This window comes from Hippoglossus stenolepis, chromosome 1, assembly GCF_022539355.2.
Source record: "Hippoglossus stenolepis isolate QCI-W04-F060 chromosome 1, HSTE1.2, whole genome shotgun sequence".
NCBI lineage: Eukaryota > Metazoa > Chordata > Actinopteri > Pleuronectiformes > Pleuronectidae > Hippoglossus > Hippoglossus stenolepis.
In genome coordinates, this window is record NC_061483.1 from 11,677,213 (window position 1) to 11,697,833 (window position 20,621).

Sequence of the window (20,621 nt, forward strand, 5' to 3'; positions counted from 1 at the left end):
AGAGAGGATACGTGGAAAAAGCTGATTGTAGATCTATATATGGACAAACTGCCTCAATCATTTACACTGTTAATGTGATAAGAGCCTGCAGAGCCAGTGTGAGCAGGAGGCCCAGTGCACTGTGGGAGTGGACGGCTCCGGAGCTGGGGAAGAAGTAGCTCGTCCTGCACGGGTTCTTCACCTCCTCATATGGAATAGGAACATCATCTGGACTGGCACCATTCAGGCTGTCACGGACCTGACACACAAAGATAAGACTGTCAGCCAGCAGACACACAAACACTGTGACATGTGTGTGCTCTCTCACAGCGTCCACCTGCTACCAGAGCACCTTCACCTACTTTTTTATAGAAGATCCACTGTTTTTTATCATGAATCACTTTTTAATCTGCACAAAAGAAATCTAAATCTTTTGACTCTTATTATAGATACATCTGCCGTGGCTCAACAGTCCCAGCACATATACTTTCTCTAGATTTTGTTCACCATATTGCACAGACTCAAAGATATCAGTCCCCTAAACATATCAGATCAAGTAAATGTTGACACCCAATCTCACAATGTTAAAGAAAGTGAAAAAAAAACATGTTCTTGATCCACCTCCTGATCCGGATCCACACCAAAAACTCCAATAAACAAACACAGACGAAACCTCCTCGGGCAGAGGTCATAAAAAGATTATTGGTTTCTCAAACATTGGCTTGTATTTATTTTTTATCAGGATTTACTAGGCTAATCAAAATAATCGTTATAACCGCCGTCACCGCCGGTTGTTTGGTTTGTTAGTTTGCTTGGGAAGATGCTGTGTGGGGCGGGTGAGGGAAGAATGGGTTGAATGGGAATTGAACCAGAATTTTAGCAATACAAGATTTTTTTCCTACATTTTCACCATTTTCCAAGGAAATTATAATTATTCATAGATCTTGATTAAAAGAAATAAAAAAAATTGACACATTTAGGGAACTGATGTCTCTGAGTGTGTGAAATCTGTTGCAGTTCAAATGAATGGGACTGGTGGGCCTTAGTGGAGATGTGCACTCTGAGTGGCATTCTAGTTGTGCACGTTACAGTGTTACCAGTCCTCTGAAGGAAAAGCAAGCTTTACATAATTTGAAATCAATTGGGTTCTATGAATGTTTCCAGAAGAATATCAGGGTTCATATTAGGACATTTTTCTTTATGATTAAAAGAATCAGAAAGATACTAGTCCTTCCCATTTGCAGGGTAACCATGGACACACTGAATTACTTTTCATACTGAAAATAAAACACATCTAAACCAGACACTTCAGTTACGTGTGACAAGGTGTGATTCAACTGAAGATGTGTAATGTTTCACAAAATCTGTGCCAAAGGCCAAAGGGTAAATCTAATGGATATAGTGTTATATAGTCAATGCAGAGTATTTCTAACCCTCACATGATCAACTCTGGAATCATACAACCACCTTGTATTTTCACAGGTTGTAGAAATGGTGTTTTTTACATTCTCCATCTCACATGATGAAGGTGCAGCATCAGATGCTCCCGGCCTGGTTCACACCCAGTGGTTCACACCTACGTCTTTAAAACTTTACACCCCCAGTTACTAATCCTGTCTCGCTGTTATCAATGTCTTATCTCCAAGATAAAACCCTCAAGGTTATTTTCTCAGACTTGACAAACCTCTTTCCCAGCCACAAGCAACATTATGCAACTGTTCATTCAATGATTCAGTGTTTACTGCAACTACTACTGCAAAAAAAATGTTCCCGATGGTGTTTGAACTGATATCAGAAATACACACATAAGAGTTCATGGTTGTTTTTGACAAACTTTGGTTCAAATCCATCGTTATCAGGATATTTTGCTCCTCACAGTTTCAAAGAGTCTTTTGAGGGTTACCACTTGTTTTGGGTTCAGGTTAGAACTGTTAGTTTGGTCATGTGTGTCGTTTCATTGGTTGAAGAGTTTCATTATAAATGCATTATGTCAACACAACTGTACATATTCAAATGTGTGCGAGTGCGTCAGTGTCTTTTCTTGACCTTCTCGACCTCTCTCAGGACGCGGAGCAGGTTGTTTCCCAGAGCAGCTTTAACCTCTTCATCGGTCCATTTTCTTCTCAGCAGTTCAGCCACCAGATTGGGAACCTTGGACACATCCTCCAGACCCTCAGGTACTCTGAAGGAAATGAGGATTTTACTTCCTATTAGTGACACAGGACTGTCATGTCAAGTCTTTTGTAGTGTATTTACTACACAATAACTGCTCAATCAATTCCTCTGTTATTTTCTGGAGAGGTGGACCATGATCCAAGATTGAACTCTCAAACAATTTTGGTGCTGATCCAATTCATGGTATCCAGGATTTTTTTCCCCACATTCTTTAACATGGTGAGATAAGATGTTTTTCAACATTGTCGTTGGTTTCTCAGAGAAGAATTCATGGATCATCAAACATGATTAGGGGACTCCAAATAAAAATCTGTATCTTGTGAATTTAAATGTTTCATAAGGGGACTGTTGGGCATTGGTGGAAGTGTAAACTCTAGTTTATATATATATATATATATATATCTTTCTATTTTAACCCATTGTTCTATATTTCCAAATAAATTAAATAACAGTCTTACTTGCTGTAACATTAAACATTCAAACATTCTTAATTATTTCAAGTTCAACACTCATAAATGTATTTGATGTGCTTCATCATAATGTTCACATAATGCTGACAATACCTAACCCCACTTGTGCTGTCAAATCTAACTGTTGCTGCTGATGTCTGCATGAAAAGTTGTGACAAAGAAAAAAGAAAAACAAGATCAAGAACACAGAAATATCTTAATAGCCGGAACTTTTCTAAATCGGAGAAAATTGTGTTATGATGTAAGATCCCCGTCATTGCTCGTAATAAGCCGCTCATTTTGGAAATCGCCTTTTCTGGACTCTAAGTTAATGTAGGAATGGTTCCTGTACTAACCTGGTTACTCCGTCATAATCTCCGCCAAAACCGATGATACCCGCCCCGGCCACTTTCTTGATATGGTCAAAGTGATCTACAGTGACAGCAGAAAACAGAGATTAAAGTGCATCAACATGGAGGGGCTGTGGAGAGAATGATCGCTGTTAATTTTCAACCAGCTTTACAGTGGGTGTCATCGTCATCAGCATCATAATCAGCATCATAACGGTTTAATTTACCAGCAACATCCGAGAGCTTCGCGGTCTTGCTGCAGGTCACATAGTCGTTGTAGAAGTTCACCATGACGATTCCTCTGGTTTGATTCTGCAGCGACAGACAGGATGGGACGTGGCAGTGAGACATGGAGAGAGACACAGTGTGATTTCTGCTCTGTTAGACATGGAGACCCTGCAGGGACTGAGAGAGAGACGTGACCCGAGCCAAGAGATGTGTTCAAACCCGCTGTAATCCAAGTACATGAGGGCATTGACCTCCTCTATTTGAATGCCTGGTTGGAACCGTTTGTTATTTAACACCACTGCACAATAATCCTCCTTTTATTGCCTTTAAACGGGAACCTGCCTTTATTATATCAGTATAAGTGCACACAAGGTGAACGGTTTACAGCTGCTTCGAGGCCTTCGGTGCCATAAAGAGCGTGTCAGTTATCTGAGATAGTGAGCAGGGAAGGCAGCTTGTGTTTTCATAGTTCTTAACAGCTCCTGTGGACCATTCACCTGGCAGTTACTGCTTCTCCAGAAACAAAACACCTCCAATGTTTGTGGTCAATAAAAGCTCAGTAACATTGAGCCGTGTGCCGTGAGAACCTGAGTGAGAGAACACCACAGCTTTGTGCTCCTCGCGGCAACTAAACTGTAAATGAAGATGGATGATGTATCTGCACCCATTCACCACGTTTTTATAGCATCAAATTAAACTTCAGCAATCAGTGTGATGAAAACTAAAGTGACAGAAACCATCTTTGAAAAAAAATAATTTTACGTGTGCTTTAACTTTTTTGTTTTGCCCACGTCCCCACCATTAACATAGAGAAGAAGGGATTTATATGAGAGAGAGAGAGAGAGAGAGAGAGAGAGAGAGAGAGAGAGATGCAAGGTGGAGATCTTTAAGTTATTATGTTGACAAATTAGACTATGGCGGGCTGTTACAGTCCAGGTAATCACACACACACACACGCACACGCACACACACACACACACACACACACAATCACCCACAAACACCCACAAACACCCACAGAGTGACTCACGACTCTCTTGAGAACATCATCAGGGACGTTCCTCTTATGCGGACAGATGCTGTAGGCAGAGGAGTGGCTGAAGATGACGGGAGCTCTGGACATATCCAGCACCTGGTTCATGACGGCAACAGTCACATGAGCCAGGTCGATCAGCATCCCCAGCCGGTTCATCTCCACTATCAGTTGCTGTTGAGGGAAAACACTATGATTAATAAAACATGATAAAATCAATACTTTATAGATACACTTTATTTTTCTTATCTACTAGGATAAACATATTAGAAGTAAAAGTATAACACGTTGTTATTCTAATTGATTAAGACACATTTGCACCAGAAAAAGGCTTAATTTCAAATTAATTTCAAGTGTGAAAGTGGAGACAGTTTTCATTTGACACATTTTTGAAGAGATGTTTGGTGACGCCTTGATCGTGCAATGGAAGACACTTATCAGACCTTGCCAAATGGAGACAGGCCATTGTGTTCAGATGGCTCTGATCCAGTGTCAACAAGCCAGTTATCCGCCCTGACAAGAAAAACAAAGAGATTACCGTGAAATTTCGTTTTTCAAATACCTGATACTGTAGCTACTGCAAATATTATTACAAATGCTCATATATGACTTCAGGACCTCAGTGGCTCCTGCAGAGAATCTGATATCGATGCACACAAGGCCTGCAGGAAACCCCCAAACTCCCCACATCCTTAGCTGAGCTCGACATCCGACTGTTACACACCTCACTGAGCTCTACTGAAAGTTTGGTTAGTAAACAGACAACTGCTTTCTCTAGTGAAAAATCAGTAGATCATTAACCCTGGGAAACGAGAGATAGTTCGTAGACTAAATTGTAAAATTTACTTTATGTATTTCCTTAGCAAAAGAAGATTTTGCAAAGAAAACATAAAATACAATGTCGGGCTATAGATTAAACTACCTGACGAGATTTGATTTGATTTGACGGGATCTGAAATGATTTATTGATTTGTCTAAAAGTTGATCTAAAGAAAGATTTTAAATATTTTGAAAACTGATTCACTAGCAAGGGCCACGCCACAACAATATGTAATTTAAAGGTTGAATGGATATTGGACGTTGAGGGAAGGGGCTGAGGTGGAGATGTGTCTCACAGGCTGGTCTGGGAGGAGGCACTGGGGACCGGGTGGAAGGAAACTCATTGTGGGCGTTCTGTCTCAGGCATCATTATTGCGTGCCCCCCATACCAGTACCTATCATGACACATGTGAGACGTGTGCACCAAACTGAATGAGAAAGGATGAAGCAAGAGAGGATGAAGGGATGAGGGCGAGCAGAGGGTGGAATGAGGTAGAAGGGTGAAAGGATGAAGGGAAGGGAAAGGGTGGGTTGAGAAATCTGAGACAAACAGAGCATCCTGGTTGACTGGGCATATGTGGGCTTGACAGGTGTGGTGGAGGCGCGGCCCTGCTCCCGTTCTTGAATTGCACTAGTTAACATTTCAAAGTTCCACCAGTGAGAATTTGCTGATTTTCCATGTGTTAAATACTTGAAATAAACAGAATAATTTTGATTATCGTTTGGACAAGAGATTAGAAGCGATCACTAGTTCTTGGTTGATGTGTTCCTCATTATTTTCTAATACTTTACAAATCAAAATCAAATCAGTTTAGAGTTCACTCCACCTCAACCAACAACAATGAAGGACTAAACCTGTTTAAAGGTCACGTGTCTCATTTTCCTTTGTGTACTAGATGGCATAACTGTGCCGTGCTGATGTCTCTTACCACGGTGTGTTGCAGGAGTGTGTGAGAGTCAGGTAGCGGACCCCCAGCTGGTACATGGTGCGGAGGGTGCCCAGACTGCTGTCTACAGAATGACCCCCCTCCACCCCGATCAGACTGGCTGTCTTGTTCATGTTGAAGGCGTCCATGATGTCTGTGCAGCCAGACGTGAGAGATGACAGGTGATTCCACCAGGAAGCAGAGGCAGGTATGAGCAGAGACGACGTAGCAGTGCATTTCGTTGTCTCTGAAATTACTAGTACAACTTAAAGTCTCACCTTTGCTACTGGTGGCGAACATGAAGGTTTCTGGGTATTTTTGGCAAATCCTCTGAATCACATCGATCTGCTCCAGTGTTTGTCTGACGGCATCTTTGTACTGAGTCTCACATGGAACGTAGGCTGACCAGAACTGAGAGGAATAAATGATAACGTATAGATTATCTGCACTGCTGATGTGTAGCATACAGCGGGTTCTCAGCAAGATTCTTCACAAAGTAAGACACGAGAGATTTAGAAGGCATCACACCAAGGGTTTGATGTCTTCAAGAAATGAAATGTTTGATTTAAGCTGTGGGTCCCTGTCTAGATAATGATGTCATCTACATACAGGTGAATCTTTACAGGCTAAATGAAACTACACACCCCTGTGGCTGTAGTTTCAAGTAAACAGTTTCATTCTATAATATTTTATTTAGCATAGAAATAAGGATGCTACTACTTGCAAGGCACAAGTGCTTATTAAATATCATTAGATCTTCCTCACACCTTTTGTCATGACCCCAATATATGAAACCTCTGAAATGATATCGGTATCCTTAGACCTTGAAAGCCTAGAGTCCTTTCATTCCCAGTACATCCTATTCTGTATGTACCTGCGCTCCCAGCCGTCCCTCTTTGATCTTGGGGATGTTGGTGTGTGTATTCTGGAGGGTGTTGAGATCCACTTTGCTGAGCTCATTGTTGAATTGCTTTAGAAGCTGCCATGGCAGGTCGTTGTGGCTGAAAGATCAGAAGGTGGAGGTGTCACTCTCTAACAAAGATTTTTCTCAAGGCTTTCATCACAAAGTGCTTTGACAGCAGGGAGGAAAACTCCCGAGTTTTTTTCCTATTTGTATTCAAGAGCATGGACTTTCATTTGAGAGGATAATATTTTAATTTCTTTAGCTTTCTGTGCAGCAGTATTCTCTAATGTTTGGATGATTTTGCACTTGTTTTGAGAAAGGGGCACCAGCTTCTATTGGAGCATGATTTAATCAGACTCAAATTATGAAGTCATGATTTCTTGACTCAATGGATTAACGTTCTCTATATCAAACGAGCACAAAGGGAACAACCGGGTACAGAAACCTGAGATTTATTGACTATTATCTGCTAGGAAAGGAATATTTACAAGGATGACAACTCAGGAAAATTGCAAAGTGGAATAAATGAAACCTGCCGTGGCTCAATTACTGCTGGTCACAAGTTTCATTCCAAGAAAGGCATGTTTAGAACAGTCACTGCAGTGTGCAAATATAGTAAAGTCAACACAAAGTCTGGGTTCAATTCAAAATTATATGAAGCTGGTTGTTCATATAACAATATTTTCTTTCACGGTTTTAAGAAACCCAGGGAAATTATGAGCAGCTCAATGTGTTGCGTAATCTGAAATAATCTCACTGTGATGTCAAATTGGTAATAAACTGGAATGTGTTTTGAGAACTATTCTTAGCTCCATCAGAGACAACTCCTTTTTTTACATAAACAAACAGAAACTAGTTTGTTGCCAAAGTGTTAGCATAACACAGGGTGTTTAGTATATTTGAGAGCATATTATCATAGATTTATTTCAATGTCATTTATTGCACTTTTAAAAGAATAATGGAGCGATTAAAATAAAAGATCTGCTGAGGCTGGTTGAACAGGAAATAAATAATTGACCAATTTTTATATATACAGCTATTGGGGATAAGTCAGTACAACCCAGAAAAGGCTTCTCCTCATTTCTGAACAAAAACCGTGGTTCAGGTTTTAATTAAGGGTTTTATGGAGGTGGCATTGGCTCTTGAAAAACGCTGCCAGATGTTCACAGCTTAAGGCTGCCCTCTGAAAAACTGTTTTGAGCAGGAGCAGAGGAAAATGGCACCCAAACAGTTGCTATTTGCGAGGAAACCTCATAATAAAGAAAGAAACCCCATAAAAACTGCTTTTTTGGCTGAATTAGCACTGGAAATTGCTTCCGAACGCTTTTTATGATGCTTCCATGGCAAAAACCAGATACCATAATCAAAAACATCATGTGAAACTCTTTTTATTCTATGTAGGACACTTACCCATCGATGAGTGGCGTCTCAGACATCAGCTTCAGAGCTCTGGTCAAGTACTGGTCTGCTGAGGTGAAGGCACAAGAACTGACCCACACCATCAGATAGACAGAGATAACCCTGGACAGCATTTCTTTAACTTTTACACACTATTGAATGCTCTTCTTTTTCTGTGTGTAAACAAACTTTTTATATTTAGATTAGATTGTACTTATTTTTTATCCTCTGAAGCGATCCTGACTCTACTAAACTGCAGCTGGAAAAGATTTCCCTCTCGTCTACCAGTTTCCAGTCTTTTAGTTTTTGGTTGTATAGGAGCAGATTCTTTTGGATTCTCACCACAGTCTGTTTCCATTTGACTACGCCTTTAAACATCAACTCGGCTCCTTGCTCCTCCTCTGTGTTGAGTCTGTTTTTTATTACTGTGCAGTCGCTTAAACAATCCTTACAATCTCTGTGGTGGTTGAGCAATAACTGGTGGTAAATGTATATTGTGCCTTTTGACTGCTTTTCTATAGCTCACAATATTATCTCTTTGTTTTCATTAAGTGTGTCAGTGTAGTTGAATTTCACTAAGAATTATTGAATTTCACATCAAGTTAGATCATATTAATAATGTCTATATTTGCATATGTCCCTTTTTTTCTCATTACCTCTGCCAAGGAGGTTATGTTTTCATCTGCATTTATTTGTTAGCAGAATTACTCAAAAACTACTGCACCAATTCCCATTACATTTTGTGGAGGGGTGGGGCATAACCCAAGGAACTACCCAGTGAATTTTGCTGTGGATCTGAATTAATCCCATTTAATAGAAAACTACTTAGTGAGACGCTACCCAGGCTTGGTGGGAGATGACTAATGAGAGAACTTAAGCTTAAGAAGTAGATTTTATCTCCAACCATGAAGGAACATTTAGCCTTTGAAAAATAGTAATGCAGTGCAAATCCAATAACATCCACATTTAAGCGTAACAATTTGCAAAGCAACCAATGTAAAAAAACATGAAGTGCAAATAGTGTATTGTTAAAAATATATTCTTGCTGTTTGTATAACAGAGCACAACAAGAATATCCGGGAGAAGAAAAACACATTTGAGGCGTAACCAAATATACTTAAGGCGTTTAAGCCCCCCCCAAAAAAAACGCTCGCTATCACATGTCCATAAACTGACAATAACACTGGAATTCCTCTGGTCTGACACCTCAAGCAGTTTATCTCGATATACTTGATATTGAATCACATATCGTGTGAAGTGACATCGTGTCACCTGTAACTCACCCGATGAGAGGGCTGAGCTGGCTCCGATGCTCTCTCAGCGTGTTTTTAAAAGATGCTCGAGGCTTGGATAAATATTGTCCATGTTTAGTTTCTAAATGACGGCGGCGCCCTTTACGTGGTCCCAGGATCTCGTTAGCTTGCATCTCAGCGCACAGCACACACACACACATGGCGTTTTCCTCTGGGCCAGCGACAGGTACTTACTTGAGTCCTTTCTGCGAGTCCTCTTTTTAGTTTTGAATCATTCAGTTGGACTTTCTGATTCCCCTTCGTCATTAACAGATTTCCTCTGCTCCATCTTGCTCGACCCAGCAGATAACAAAGTTCTCCCTTACCTATGATTCCCCCGCTAAGGATGCGTTCAAGTGTTAATGTGACGGTCAGCAAATACAACGACACCTGCTATATAGGTCAGATAAAATAAGAACAACGTGGAATTTAAATCTCATGTCTTTGTTTCATTACCTGTGATGATTACTTTTTTTTAAAATCAATCATAAATGTTTGGTGGTAATCAACGCTTACTTACAAATCTGAAACTTTTTTATCTATTTATTTTCTGATGACCTCTCACGGCCCACCTGCAGTGGCTTCACGGCCCACACTTTGGGAATGACATTGTGAATGTTCTAGAGCATAAGTTCCCTCAATTATCAGTGAAAATGCCCAGGGATCTGTAGAGTGTGTGGCTAGTGATGAGGCAGTTCTGGTGGAGTAATGGGATGGTGGTGGTGGGATCGGGGCGGTGGGAAGGGCTGGTGAACCTCACCCAGGGCACCAAGAGGGGGCGCGAGCTGGCCCTGGCACACAATAAAGAATTCACTGGTGGTACAGACTTTGTAGTGAGAATTAACACTGCACCAGTGTTTCTGACTCAGCAACTGTTGATTGGATAATAATTAAAAGGTGATCCTGTATAATGATTAGAATTACTAAGGATTTTCTTCATGCTTGAACATGCACTTAAAGCACAGTAATTTATCTCGACTATGACATGTAGGAGATGCCCTTTCTGTGAGGTGTCACATATGTAAGCTCTGATTTATCGCCCGTAAGTGTCGCCCTCTTATCTTCAAGGCTGCTCTGGGACAAAGGGCTACAGGCAAATCACGCAGTGCTCGAGCAAACGGAAGAAAAGATGATTAAAAGGCCGTCATCACATACTCACACGTACATGACCTTCACTTCCTCACTGAGATGAAGACTTTTCATTCACCACCTCCCACCCATCAAACGTCATTTTCATTTTCCAGTTGCACTCTGAAAACTAATAATGTTGTTCTTTATATCAAATGAAGGGAGCAACGCTTGTGAGCTAGTTCAAGCAGCCAACTCGACTGCACTTGAGCTGCTTGACTGAACTATATCCTCATCTCAGATAGAAAAGTTGCTTTTATGAAAAATATATTTTTTTGGGAAACAAATCGTAATTTGTGTTGAAGTGCAGGAGTTGTGATTTTTAATAGGATGATAAGTTAACATGTTATTTTAAAATTTTAGTTGTATATAGTTTTTCTTTGTAATTTTATAGTACATCTGACCTAAAACAAATACTCACATTCTCACCTTCCGACATCTACTTCAGCTCTTCCCTCTAATTTCATCATTGTTTAGTTATTTTCTTACAGCAGACAGTCCATTGCACATGTTCATTACTAACCCACCTTTTCTTTCCTGTTTTTCAGTGTTTCAACCACTTATGTACGTAATCAATCAATCAATCAAATTTTATTTGTATAGCCCATATTCACAAATCACAATTTGTCTCATAGGGCTTTAACATGGCGTAAGTATGTCATGTTTGGTAACCATCACAAGAATTACGCCTCTGTCTGTCAAGCAGTTGTCACATTTCCATTTCCTCTTTCTACTTTAAGTGATGCGTGTGTGGTCATCGCTTGGTTTGCTCACGGAGACAGAGACAGACAGCGACAGGCAGAGCTACAGAGCGGTACACACCAAAAGAGAACTGCTCAAGATACAAGAGGAAGCTACAAGAGACACGGAGAGCAGCCAATACTTAACTTACATTGATGCAGGATATGGCCAGGTTAGATGTCACAGAGATGTTTCACGGTATTTCGTTCCCTGGACACCTGCACACCCAGGAATCCTTACAACTTGCTCTCAGATTTCCGTTTCGGGACACGGATGTTCTCATCGTCTCCTACCCGAAGTCAGGTAACTACAGAAGACAACTAAACTCATGTTCTATCGGTGCAATTTTAATTTATTATATCTTATATCATGTTCATACTGTATATATTCATTTCTCCTTTGTACATTTTATTTCTGTTTTTTATATTTCACTGTGTTTATATTGCATTTTTATGACTTTTTACCTCTGACAAGGAAGTCATGTTTTAGCCCCTGTCCATTGGTTTGCATGTTGGTTTTTTCATTTGTTTGTTTGTGAGCTGGATAACACCAAAACTACCAAAAGTATTTCTATAAAACAAGAAAGAACCCAGATTTGGACAAAGGGGAAGATCCGGACATTTTTTAACACTTTCTTTTCACTTATTTCCCAGGAAATAATTTATGGATCGATTTGAAATAATTGCAAATTTAAGGGACTGATATTTATTCGGGGCAGTTTGATTTAATTTAAGGGGACTGAAGGGCTTTAAAAAGATCTAATCTTACTTATCTCATCTTATCCTGACTCACAGCTGACTGCACACACTGTAACATTGTGACTTGTAATCACATCATGAATCATTTGTTTGCAGTTTGGGTTTTTAAACTATTCTAAGAACCTTTTTGCTTTTGAATGAATGAATTGAATGCGTCAGCACAGTGTTTGTTTCTCTCTCTCCTCTCTACAGGCACCACATGGATGCAGGAAATTTTGACTCTAGTATCGAGCAGAGGGGACCCACATCTGAACCAAACTGTTCCAAACTGGACCAGGGCTCCCTGGCTGGAGCAATACTACAGTGCAGCTGTACTGGAGGCCTCATCAGCCACACAACGCACCATCACCACCCACCTGCCTCATCACCTGCTGGGCCCTGCCCTCCAGGGCTCCAAAGCCAAGGTCAGAATTACACAGTTATTGTAAACTGGTCAGGTCGATATTTTTGGCGGTGTATGTCAACTGTAAAACGATCCTGCTCAGTATGTATCTTGTTTTGAATTATTTTAAACATTCCTCACATCAGTTATAAGTTATATAAGTTATAATTCAAAATGTTTGACGGGGTGGCTCTTTGTCACGTCACAGGTCATCTATGTGAGCAGAAACCCCAAAGACGTGGTGGTGTCCTTTTACCACTTCCACAAAATGGCCAACTTTCTCCCTGGCGCTGGCACGTTTGACGAGTTTTTAAATAGATTCCTCGAGGGCACGCGTGAGTGGACAGAGAACACGTTTTTCTTTTGTTTATGATTTATAATTTGATCAAAGACACATGATTGATTTTTTTCCACACATATTTGCTGCAGTGAACTTTGGCTCCTGGTTTGACCACATCAAAGGCTGGACCAGTCAGACGGCGTCTATGGACAATCTGCTTCACGTCACCTATGAAGAGATGTCGCTGGTAGAAGAGAAGTGATGCATCATTCTCATCACATGATATTTCTATAAATGCATATTTATTAATAGACAGTGAACCTGCCTGTTTCTTTTAAGATGCTCCAATCACATGGGCCACAAGACAAAGAGGAATTTTATAATAATATTTACATTGCCGTCATCTCTTCAAACTCAGCTTTGCTCACATACCTCAGTCATTTTGGTGTTGCAGTCCAAACCTTATATGTTGACAAATCATTTAACATTATTATTTATTTTTATTGCGCACAGGACCTACATGGTGCCATAAGGAGGGTCAGCTCTTTCCTACAGTGCCCCCTGGTGGAGGAGGAGGTCAACAAGAGTGTGCAACATTGCAGCTTCGCCAGCATGAAAAATAACAACATGGTCAACTACACCCTCATCGCTCATGAGATAATGGACCATAGCAAGGGCTCCTTCATGAGAAATGGTGAGGCTATGACAATATTAAAATAAATTCTTTTTTTAAAGTGGCCACCAAGATTGAAACCTGCTCCAGCCTGGGGGGGACAAGTGGTCCCAAGATAAAACTGAGGGCACAAAGAAGACAAAATATTTAAAATTACTTGGTTGAAATTATTACCAGCAAACAAAAAAATGGTATACTTCAACTCTCCTTTAAAAATTCTTAAAATGTAATAATTTCTCCGCAGTTAAAGGACTGTATTCTTTCACAGTGTTGTTTCTATTACACACCATTTACATACAACTGACTGGGGGAGGCAGGGAACAGGCCTCCAACGCTGCTGTCACAACCACATCCTCTTGACCTAGAGGTCATTGGAGTGTGGTTTTGTTTGGTTGCTGCTTCCGTTTGATTTGCAGTTCCGTTTTATTTGCAGTCGTGCCTGTAGTGTCAAAGGCACTACAGGTACGACTGTGGTATCAATCTTCACATCTACCTCTTGGCAGGGGGTAAAAAAAGGTGAATACCTCCTTTAAGAGGTGAACTTACTGTATCGTGGGTAAACATGAGTCAACAGGCATGTTTTTAAAATCATGATCAACTATTCAGTTTGGTTGTAGATATAGATTCACCTTCAATATGGTGTTTAAAATCACATTAATCAAATATCATCCTTGTTGCTTCCCTTTCCAACCATATAGGTAAGACTGGTGAGTGGAAGAAGATGTTCACAGAGGAGCAGAATCAATATTTCGAGAGCGTCTTCAAGTCCAAGATGCACGACTGCACTGAGTTTGTGTGGGAGGTGCAGGATCAAGAGGAGACGCACGCTAAAGAGCACATTTCTCTATAGTTTAAACCGTAACAGCTGCATAAATCCACGAGTATGCAATAGATTCAGTCCTAAATAACATATTGTTTTTAACATAATCGTACAGGGGCACTTTAGCAGTGTGTTTCTATGCCTCTTAGTATTTCTTGCTGTCTTACTTTCATTAATAAGTATAATGTGACATTTGTGATGGTGCATTCAGTCTAATAAATGTGTGGATAACTCTCAAATCAACTGAATCCTCTTGTGGTTGACTCTGAACAAAAGTCTTGGTGTCTTTGCTCCGGAAAACAAGTGGCACTTTGGGTTGCTAATGTGCGCAACAAGCAAAGCGATTGAACGTTATGTAAGGAGCCCAATAATGAGCAGAGGAGGAAGATGAAGTCAAAGATTTTAGTTCAACGCTCCTCATCCAGAGGGCTGAGTCATCCTCATGCGCCCTGTAACTTCTGCCACCCAAAGAAAGGTGTCCTTTACAGGCCGCTTTACATGCACTGGAGTTGCTCTGATCTAATCCCAGTGCATGTGTGTGTAAGATCAGAGATATGGTACAGAGTGTACATAACATGGTGTTCTCTGTGACTGTCAGGGTGGATAACTGGTGGAGATGCTCTGGTCTGACACAGGTTAAGAGGGCATTCATCTACTGAGGCTTGTCGCTATATGGACAATCTGCTTCACGTCACCTATGAAGAGATGTCGCTGGTAGAAGAGAAGTGATTCATCATTCTCATCACATGATATTTCTAAAAATACATATTTATTAATAGACAGTGAACCTGCCTGTTTCTTTTAAGATGCTCCAATCACATGGGCCACAAGACAAAGTAAAAATATTTACTCTGCCGTCATCTCTTCAAACTCAGCTTTGCTCACATACCTCAGTCATTTTAGTGTTGCAGTCCAAACCTTATATGTTGATAAATCATTTAACATTATTATTTCTTTTTATTGCGCACAGGACCTACATGGTGCCATAAGGAGGGTCAGCTCAGCCGAAACAGTGTTATATGATAGTTTGTAGAATTCAAGTGTCCCAGCATGTTACGGATGTTTCTGTGATTTAGTCATGAAAACTAATCTAAATTTAATCTCCAGCTAAAATCTAAAATAATATGTTTGAAGTTCTCGCTCTAACTCTAATACATTTCAACAATCAATGGGCAAACTGAATGCTGTGTTATATAATTGTGCTTTTATGACATTCAAGTTTAGTAACATCATTAATGCCAAGAACACATCTTTACGAGAAAGATGCTTTCGAAAAAATAGTTAAAGACCTTCTCACCCAACAATTTCCCCCGTCACATTTTGATAAAACAATTCGTCAAAGTGACATTTATATTTTTATTGGAGTATTTTATTTGACGTGTTGAATATGTTATATTTAACATCCAGTAAAAGAGGAAATGAAATAGAGGAAATGCTCCCAATGTCATCTGTGATGAGAAACCTTTTACCACATGCATCACACATGGACACTACTTGTCCACGTCATTCAATTTAGACTTGAGTGTGTGTGTGTGTGTGTGTGTGTGTGTGTGTGTGTGTGTGTGTGTGTGTGTGTGTGTGTGTGTGTGTACACTTCTGGCTTAACATCTGGCTTGATAAGAAAGAAAGGAGATTCAAACTCATGCTCATGCAACCTTGAAGAACTTATATCTTTTCAGAACATTGTATGAAAACAATAATAGATTTTATTTTCTATGTTCAATGACACAGTGAAACAGTTTTCTCTTTTTTTGGGGCTTTTTCTCTTCTTTTAATTTCTGTCACTGATCCGTTTGATTTCTGGTAAATGTGTAAAGAGTAATCAAGTTGACAAGGGCTCCAATGTGCCATCAGCTGCGGATAAAGGCCATGCATCGGTCACACACACACACACACACACACGCACGCACGCACGCCACGCAAGCACCACACACACACACACACACACACACACACACACACACACACACACACACACACACACACATGGTTGAAGCATTCAAAGACTTTGTTGTGCAGTCAAACTCACGTTTCCTCAATGTGAGAAGCCACTTCACACCTCTCTGTATATCAGACTCTGCTGAGGGGAAGGAGGATGAAGGATATAGCTGATGTCAGAACGAGATCAAACTAGAACGTCACTCAGTAGAGCTCATACCTCCATCAAGTTTTTTTGAAACCACATTTAAAGTCGCCATTTCTAGATTTTTATTTGGATCCGCACCAGATTGCATGCACTCATAAATCTCAGGCCCCTTAACACGTCCAAAACAAACATACAGGGGTGAAAACACAACTAGGCGCTGATAACAAAACAACACACTGGTAAAATGTGTCAACCTTTATTGTTGTTATTATTTAATTATTATTGTTTTTTGAACCACTGATTTCATTCTGCCCAGCTGATTCAACAACTGAGCTGCGTTCACTCTGACATGCACAGTGACTGTTGTTCCTGTTTGATAAGAGACTGCTAATGAGAGCAGGATGTTTGTGCCCTGGACAAGAGAAGGTGTGACATTGACGGCCTTTGCGTGGCATAGTGTCTAACAGTTGCAGAGTATGCAAATAGTTCATCTCAACACACACACACACAAAGAACAATTCATTTATGCACACAGAAGAAGATTTAGTGGGAACTGCAGGAGACCGCACATCGGACTGAACATCAGTGTGACGAAGAAAAGAAAACCTTGAGTTTCAGTCGTTTACAGGCTTTTTGTTGTCGTTTCCAAGGATCAAACATTACCTTGAATCCCTCAAACTTCTTTATTTACTTTCAGTATATCTGCGACAGTGTCTGCCTCTGGTACGATGCAGGAAATCTCAAGTTGCCACAGCAGCACATCCATTTTGGAGCTGTTGAATGAGCAGAATCCACATCTGAAGGTAAAGCAAGTTAAAGTTAACTCTAATGTAGGTTGGATTCTACTGACATCCTGTATTCAAACTTTTGAATTTGTGTTTTTGACATGGGGAGATGGGCAAATTCTGAGCTTGGCTCTAAGGTATCTAGGTTTCCAGAGCTCTGAATAACTGTTGACATCTTCACTGTCAAAAAGATGTGGTGGCACTCTTCAGCTGTTCAGACGTGCACTGAACATTTTCCTGAAATCTTCCAGCGGGGCTGTATGTGAGAATGCCAAAGTCTGAGTCAGTTGCTCCAGACATTTTACTCAACTTTTCCACCAGCCCCCAGTTAAAATGTCTGGAAAATGTCAAAATGAGCCCATGTGAGAATACAGCAGAAAAAGTCACAACGTGATGTAGAAGACGCAGACAAAGATGTCAACTTGGAAAAACAACAAGATTCAGGAGCTTTTGGTGATAATGTGAAAGGAAAATTCTGATCTCTGAACTATCTATCTGAAAACGGCTTTGCAAAATGCTGTCTTGTTTCTTTTTAGATCAACAATTTAACCAATCATTGCATGTATTGGTTCGAATATTGTACATCACTATATTTAAAATTACAACTGTTACCTATAACCTGGTTTAAGACTAAATTGTGTCAGAGCAACGATGGAAGGCGTATTTAAATCCCAAAGTTGCAGCAAAATGTAAAAATAATCAAAAGTAAGTCATCATTACCATTTTAGATCTTTTGTTAGTTGATTATAACTGGTGTCTCAAGAGTTAAAGCAGCAAATGTAATGAATGTGTGAACATAACAAATATTTCTAAGTGTTAAGCAGCATTAAAATCAAAAAGTAGCTCATTAATCCAGTGACATAAAGAAACATCACATTGAATAACCAAGTAGAAATAAAATGTCCTTTCATTGTCTGTCAGGTTTATTCACATGGTTCAACCGATGCTTAGCAACTGACCCTCGTCGTCCCTTCACAAGGACATCTCTTCAGCTTCCTTCAAGGGACCTGATAAAAAAAGATGGAGGAGAATAAACAAGGAGACAGACACTGTGTTAATATTTAGAGATTATGACTGTTGTGTTTCCTGACGGTAACTGTTTAATATGTGAAAGGAAGAATCATTCATTACCCGGCATATCTATTGGGAGTAAAGTCTGTCCGTGGCCAATGAAAGACACAGTAAATCCTGTTTTGGCAAACAGTGGAAAATGATCCATCAGCCGATACAGTTCCACACAACTGTTGTTTTATTACCCTGTGAAAAGCTTGGTGTGTGTGTGTGTTTGTGTGATACAGTAAATATGAGGTGGGTGACTCAGTTTCCCAGTGACACATGAACACAGAGTAGATAACCTGGCAGCTGAGTACATAGCAAGCTTTCAACAGCAGAAAGGATCAGAAAATACCACTGATAAGTATCATTCCTACCTCAGAGATCCAGTCCTGTGTTTGACGACTGAAGATACAGGTGTACAGTCGGTATCAACACATTCAGTACCAGGGCATTCGCTCTATAAGTGCACGTGTCAAATATTAAAGGGGACATAGCATGCCCATTTTACCACAAGTTGATATGGTTCCTTGGGGTCTTAATGAAATGTCTGTAACATACTTTGGTCAAAATACCACAAGGATCATATAAAACAGCACCCTTTACCCTGTATAAAACAGCCCTCCACAGAGTGACCTGTTTTGAGTGCCTGTTCCTTTAAATGCTAATGAGCCAGCTCCCTCCCCCTCTCCCCCATGATTTTAAACGATATAAATTACATATTTTATATGATATAAATTATCAAATATGCATCCCATACTTTGTATTCCCCTTGTTGTCCTGGAGTTTTAATTTTCCCAATCACATAATTAAATGTCCCCCTCTGCCCATCCACTACAAGCACACACAGACAAAAGAGTTTACACATTACAACAACAAGCGAAAGCCTGTAGACGCCTGAACAGCCAGGGAGATGGCGCGCCCCCAGACCCTGTGTTTGGGTACGGGCTGACATAGTCACGCTGTGTGTGCACGAGCCGCGCGAAGGCCACAATCCGGAATGCGCAAATTCGCGAGCGCGCCCAACCCCTCAGAGGTGGGGGTGGGCCAAGGCCATGTAGGAGACTTCCAGTGCCTTGTTACGACACAAAACCCAGGAAGCTCAATCGAGTCGCTCAAGCATGACATTTCTGACTTAGAGGAACCATAACAAAACGCGCGAGTGTTTTTTTCCCAGAGTTTTTGGGTTGGTAGACATGCCAGATACCCACATTAACCTGTAGAAGCACTAACAAAGTGGAATTTGCATGCTATGTCCCCTTTAACTGAAAGGTTGTATAAAAATGTTTTTATTGAGCAAGTGTAGGCAGTGATTCTTCATCATCTTCAATCAAAAACAAAGTTTAAACAAAGCTGTATTAGAAGTGGTGATGTACTCTCCATTCATCAGTACATCAAACCGACTTCAGAGGCAAATTAACCATAGATTTTGTCCAAGAACAGCAGCGTGAAATCCCTTTTTACTACAAACACAAAGAGTTTTACATATTGTATGAAAAGTGTATCTCGTCTCACATACAACAATGTTAATGGTCCATGCGGATTCTAGTTCCAGCTGCAGTGAGAGACGGTCGGTGTTATGACCTCAGTCAGTGCTCTGCAGGAGTGATGGAGTCAGAGAGCGTACACTCTGAGACTGGTGAAGAGTAATGGCCCTTGACAGGGATATTAATATTTTAGAAGCCAAAGAAGAACCTTGTGCACCCTGCAGCCGACCTGCTAAAAACCTCTTCTTAATCCTTTCAACAGCTTCATTTTTATTTTACCTACACAGGCCCGAAACATTCAACAAAACAAACTGTAGTTTCTCTCAAAATCTCTGACTGAAGCCATTATGATTTCACAGAGTGTAAATCAAGGCCTGCACATGTATGCAGTGGACTGTGAGGGACTGATGTGCACAGGGTGTTCTTCCTGGATTAAAGGGTTGTGTGTTTGTGTGTCTGGTGAAAGATGCAGGAGAGTCTGAGTCAATTCAGAGTAGAGGATAAGTCAGGTTAAAGAATCATAAGATCCAGTGCATATGCAGCTTGTCATAGATAATACAAGTCTATATACGTCTTCTTGAGTTTACCTCATCTTGGCCATGGTTCTGAAGATTAAAGGTGTTTAATGTTTTTGTCATGTGTTTTCTTCCGGTTCTTGTCCGAGTCGAGAACCACGTTCTTCAAGATATTCCTTCATGATGACAGAGTGCTGTGCAACATGCTGGTCCAAGATCTCCCAGCTGTGTTGAGATGTAGATGTAGATGTAGAGGACACAGAATGTAACCACTTCCTTCACACCAGGGGTTACGTCCAAAAACAAAAAGGTGAGGTCCAAATGCAGATACCAAACGAGGAACCTTCTAGAAAACAGTCA

At 40.5% G+C, this 20,621-nt stretch overlaps 2 protein-coding genes across 3 annotated transcripts; one reads left to right on the forward strand and one right to left on the reverse strand.

The window, feature by feature from the left end:
* Positions 1-35: 35 nt before the first annotated feature.
* dpep1 (dipeptidase 1) lies at positions 36-9,911 on the reverse strand. Of its 2 annotated transcripts, XM_035162519.2 has the most exons (11): positions 9,749-9,911; positions 8,274-8,351; positions 6,834-6,960; positions 6,238-6,370; positions 5,963-6,113; positions 4,658-4,727; positions 4,212-4,388; positions 3,181-3,265; positions 2,960-3,035; positions 2,026-2,161; positions 36-238 (listed from the first exon to the last, which is right to left on the reverse strand). In XM_035162519.2, the coding sequence occupies exons 2-11, from the start codon at positions 8,297-8,299 to the stop codon at positions 62-64; spliced, it is 1,158 nt and encodes a 385-aa protein (XP_035018410.1). In that variant the 5' UTR covers positions 8,300-8,351; positions 9,749-9,911; the 3' UTR covers positions 36-61. The 2 variants fall into 2 exon arrangements, with proteins under 2 accessions (XP_035018410.1, XP_035018401.2); XM_035162510.2 differs by lacking the exon at positions 9,749-9,911 and having other exon boundaries at positions 8,274-9,074.
* Positions 9,912-11,439: 1,528 nt separating this feature from the next.
* Positions 11,440-14,574, forward strand: sult5a1 (sulfotransferase family 5A, member 1). Its single transcript, XM_035162549.2, has 6 exons — positions 11,440-11,725; positions 12,373-12,584; positions 12,771-12,897; positions 12,992-13,089; positions 13,356-13,536; positions 14,214-14,574. The coding sequence occupies exons 1-6, from the start codon at positions 11,578-11,580 to the stop codon at positions 14,363-14,365; spliced, it is 918 nt and encodes a 305-aa protein (XP_035018440.1). The 5' UTR covers positions 11,440-11,577; the 3' UTR covers positions 14,366-14,574.
* Positions 14,575-20,621: the final 6,047 nt, after the last annotated feature.

What these genes read in the sequence shown, in the direction of transcription:
- dpep1 (XM_035162510.2), bottom strand. Translation starts at nt 8,395, where the DNA reads ATGCTGTCCAGGGTTATCTCTGTCTATCTGATGGTGTGGGTCAGTTCT. An exon ending in GAGACGCCACTCATCGATGG is followed by an intron (nt 6,961 to 8,273) that starts GTAAGTGTCCTA and finishes CTGATCTTTCAG; the next exon opens with CCACAACGACCTGCCATGGC. An exon ending in ATGATGTTCTCAAGAGAGTC is followed by an intron (nt 3,266 to 4,211) that starts GTGAGTCACTCT and finishes CTGTCGCTGCAG; the next exon opens with AATCAAACCAGAGGAATCGT.
- sult5a1 (XM_035162549.2), top strand. Translation starts at nt 11,578, where the DNA reads ATGCAGGATATGGCCAGGTTAGATGTCACAGAGATGTTTCACGGTATT. An exon ending in TCCAGGGCTCCAAAGCCAAG is followed by an intron (nt 12,585 to 12,770) that starts GTCAGAATTACA and finishes GTCACGTCACAG; the next exon opens with GTCATCTATGTGAGCAGAAA. An exon ending in GGGCTCCTTCATGAGAAATG is followed by an intron (nt 13,537 to 14,213) that starts GTGAGGCTATGA and finishes CCAACCATATAG; the next exon opens with GTAAGACTGGTGAGTGGAAG.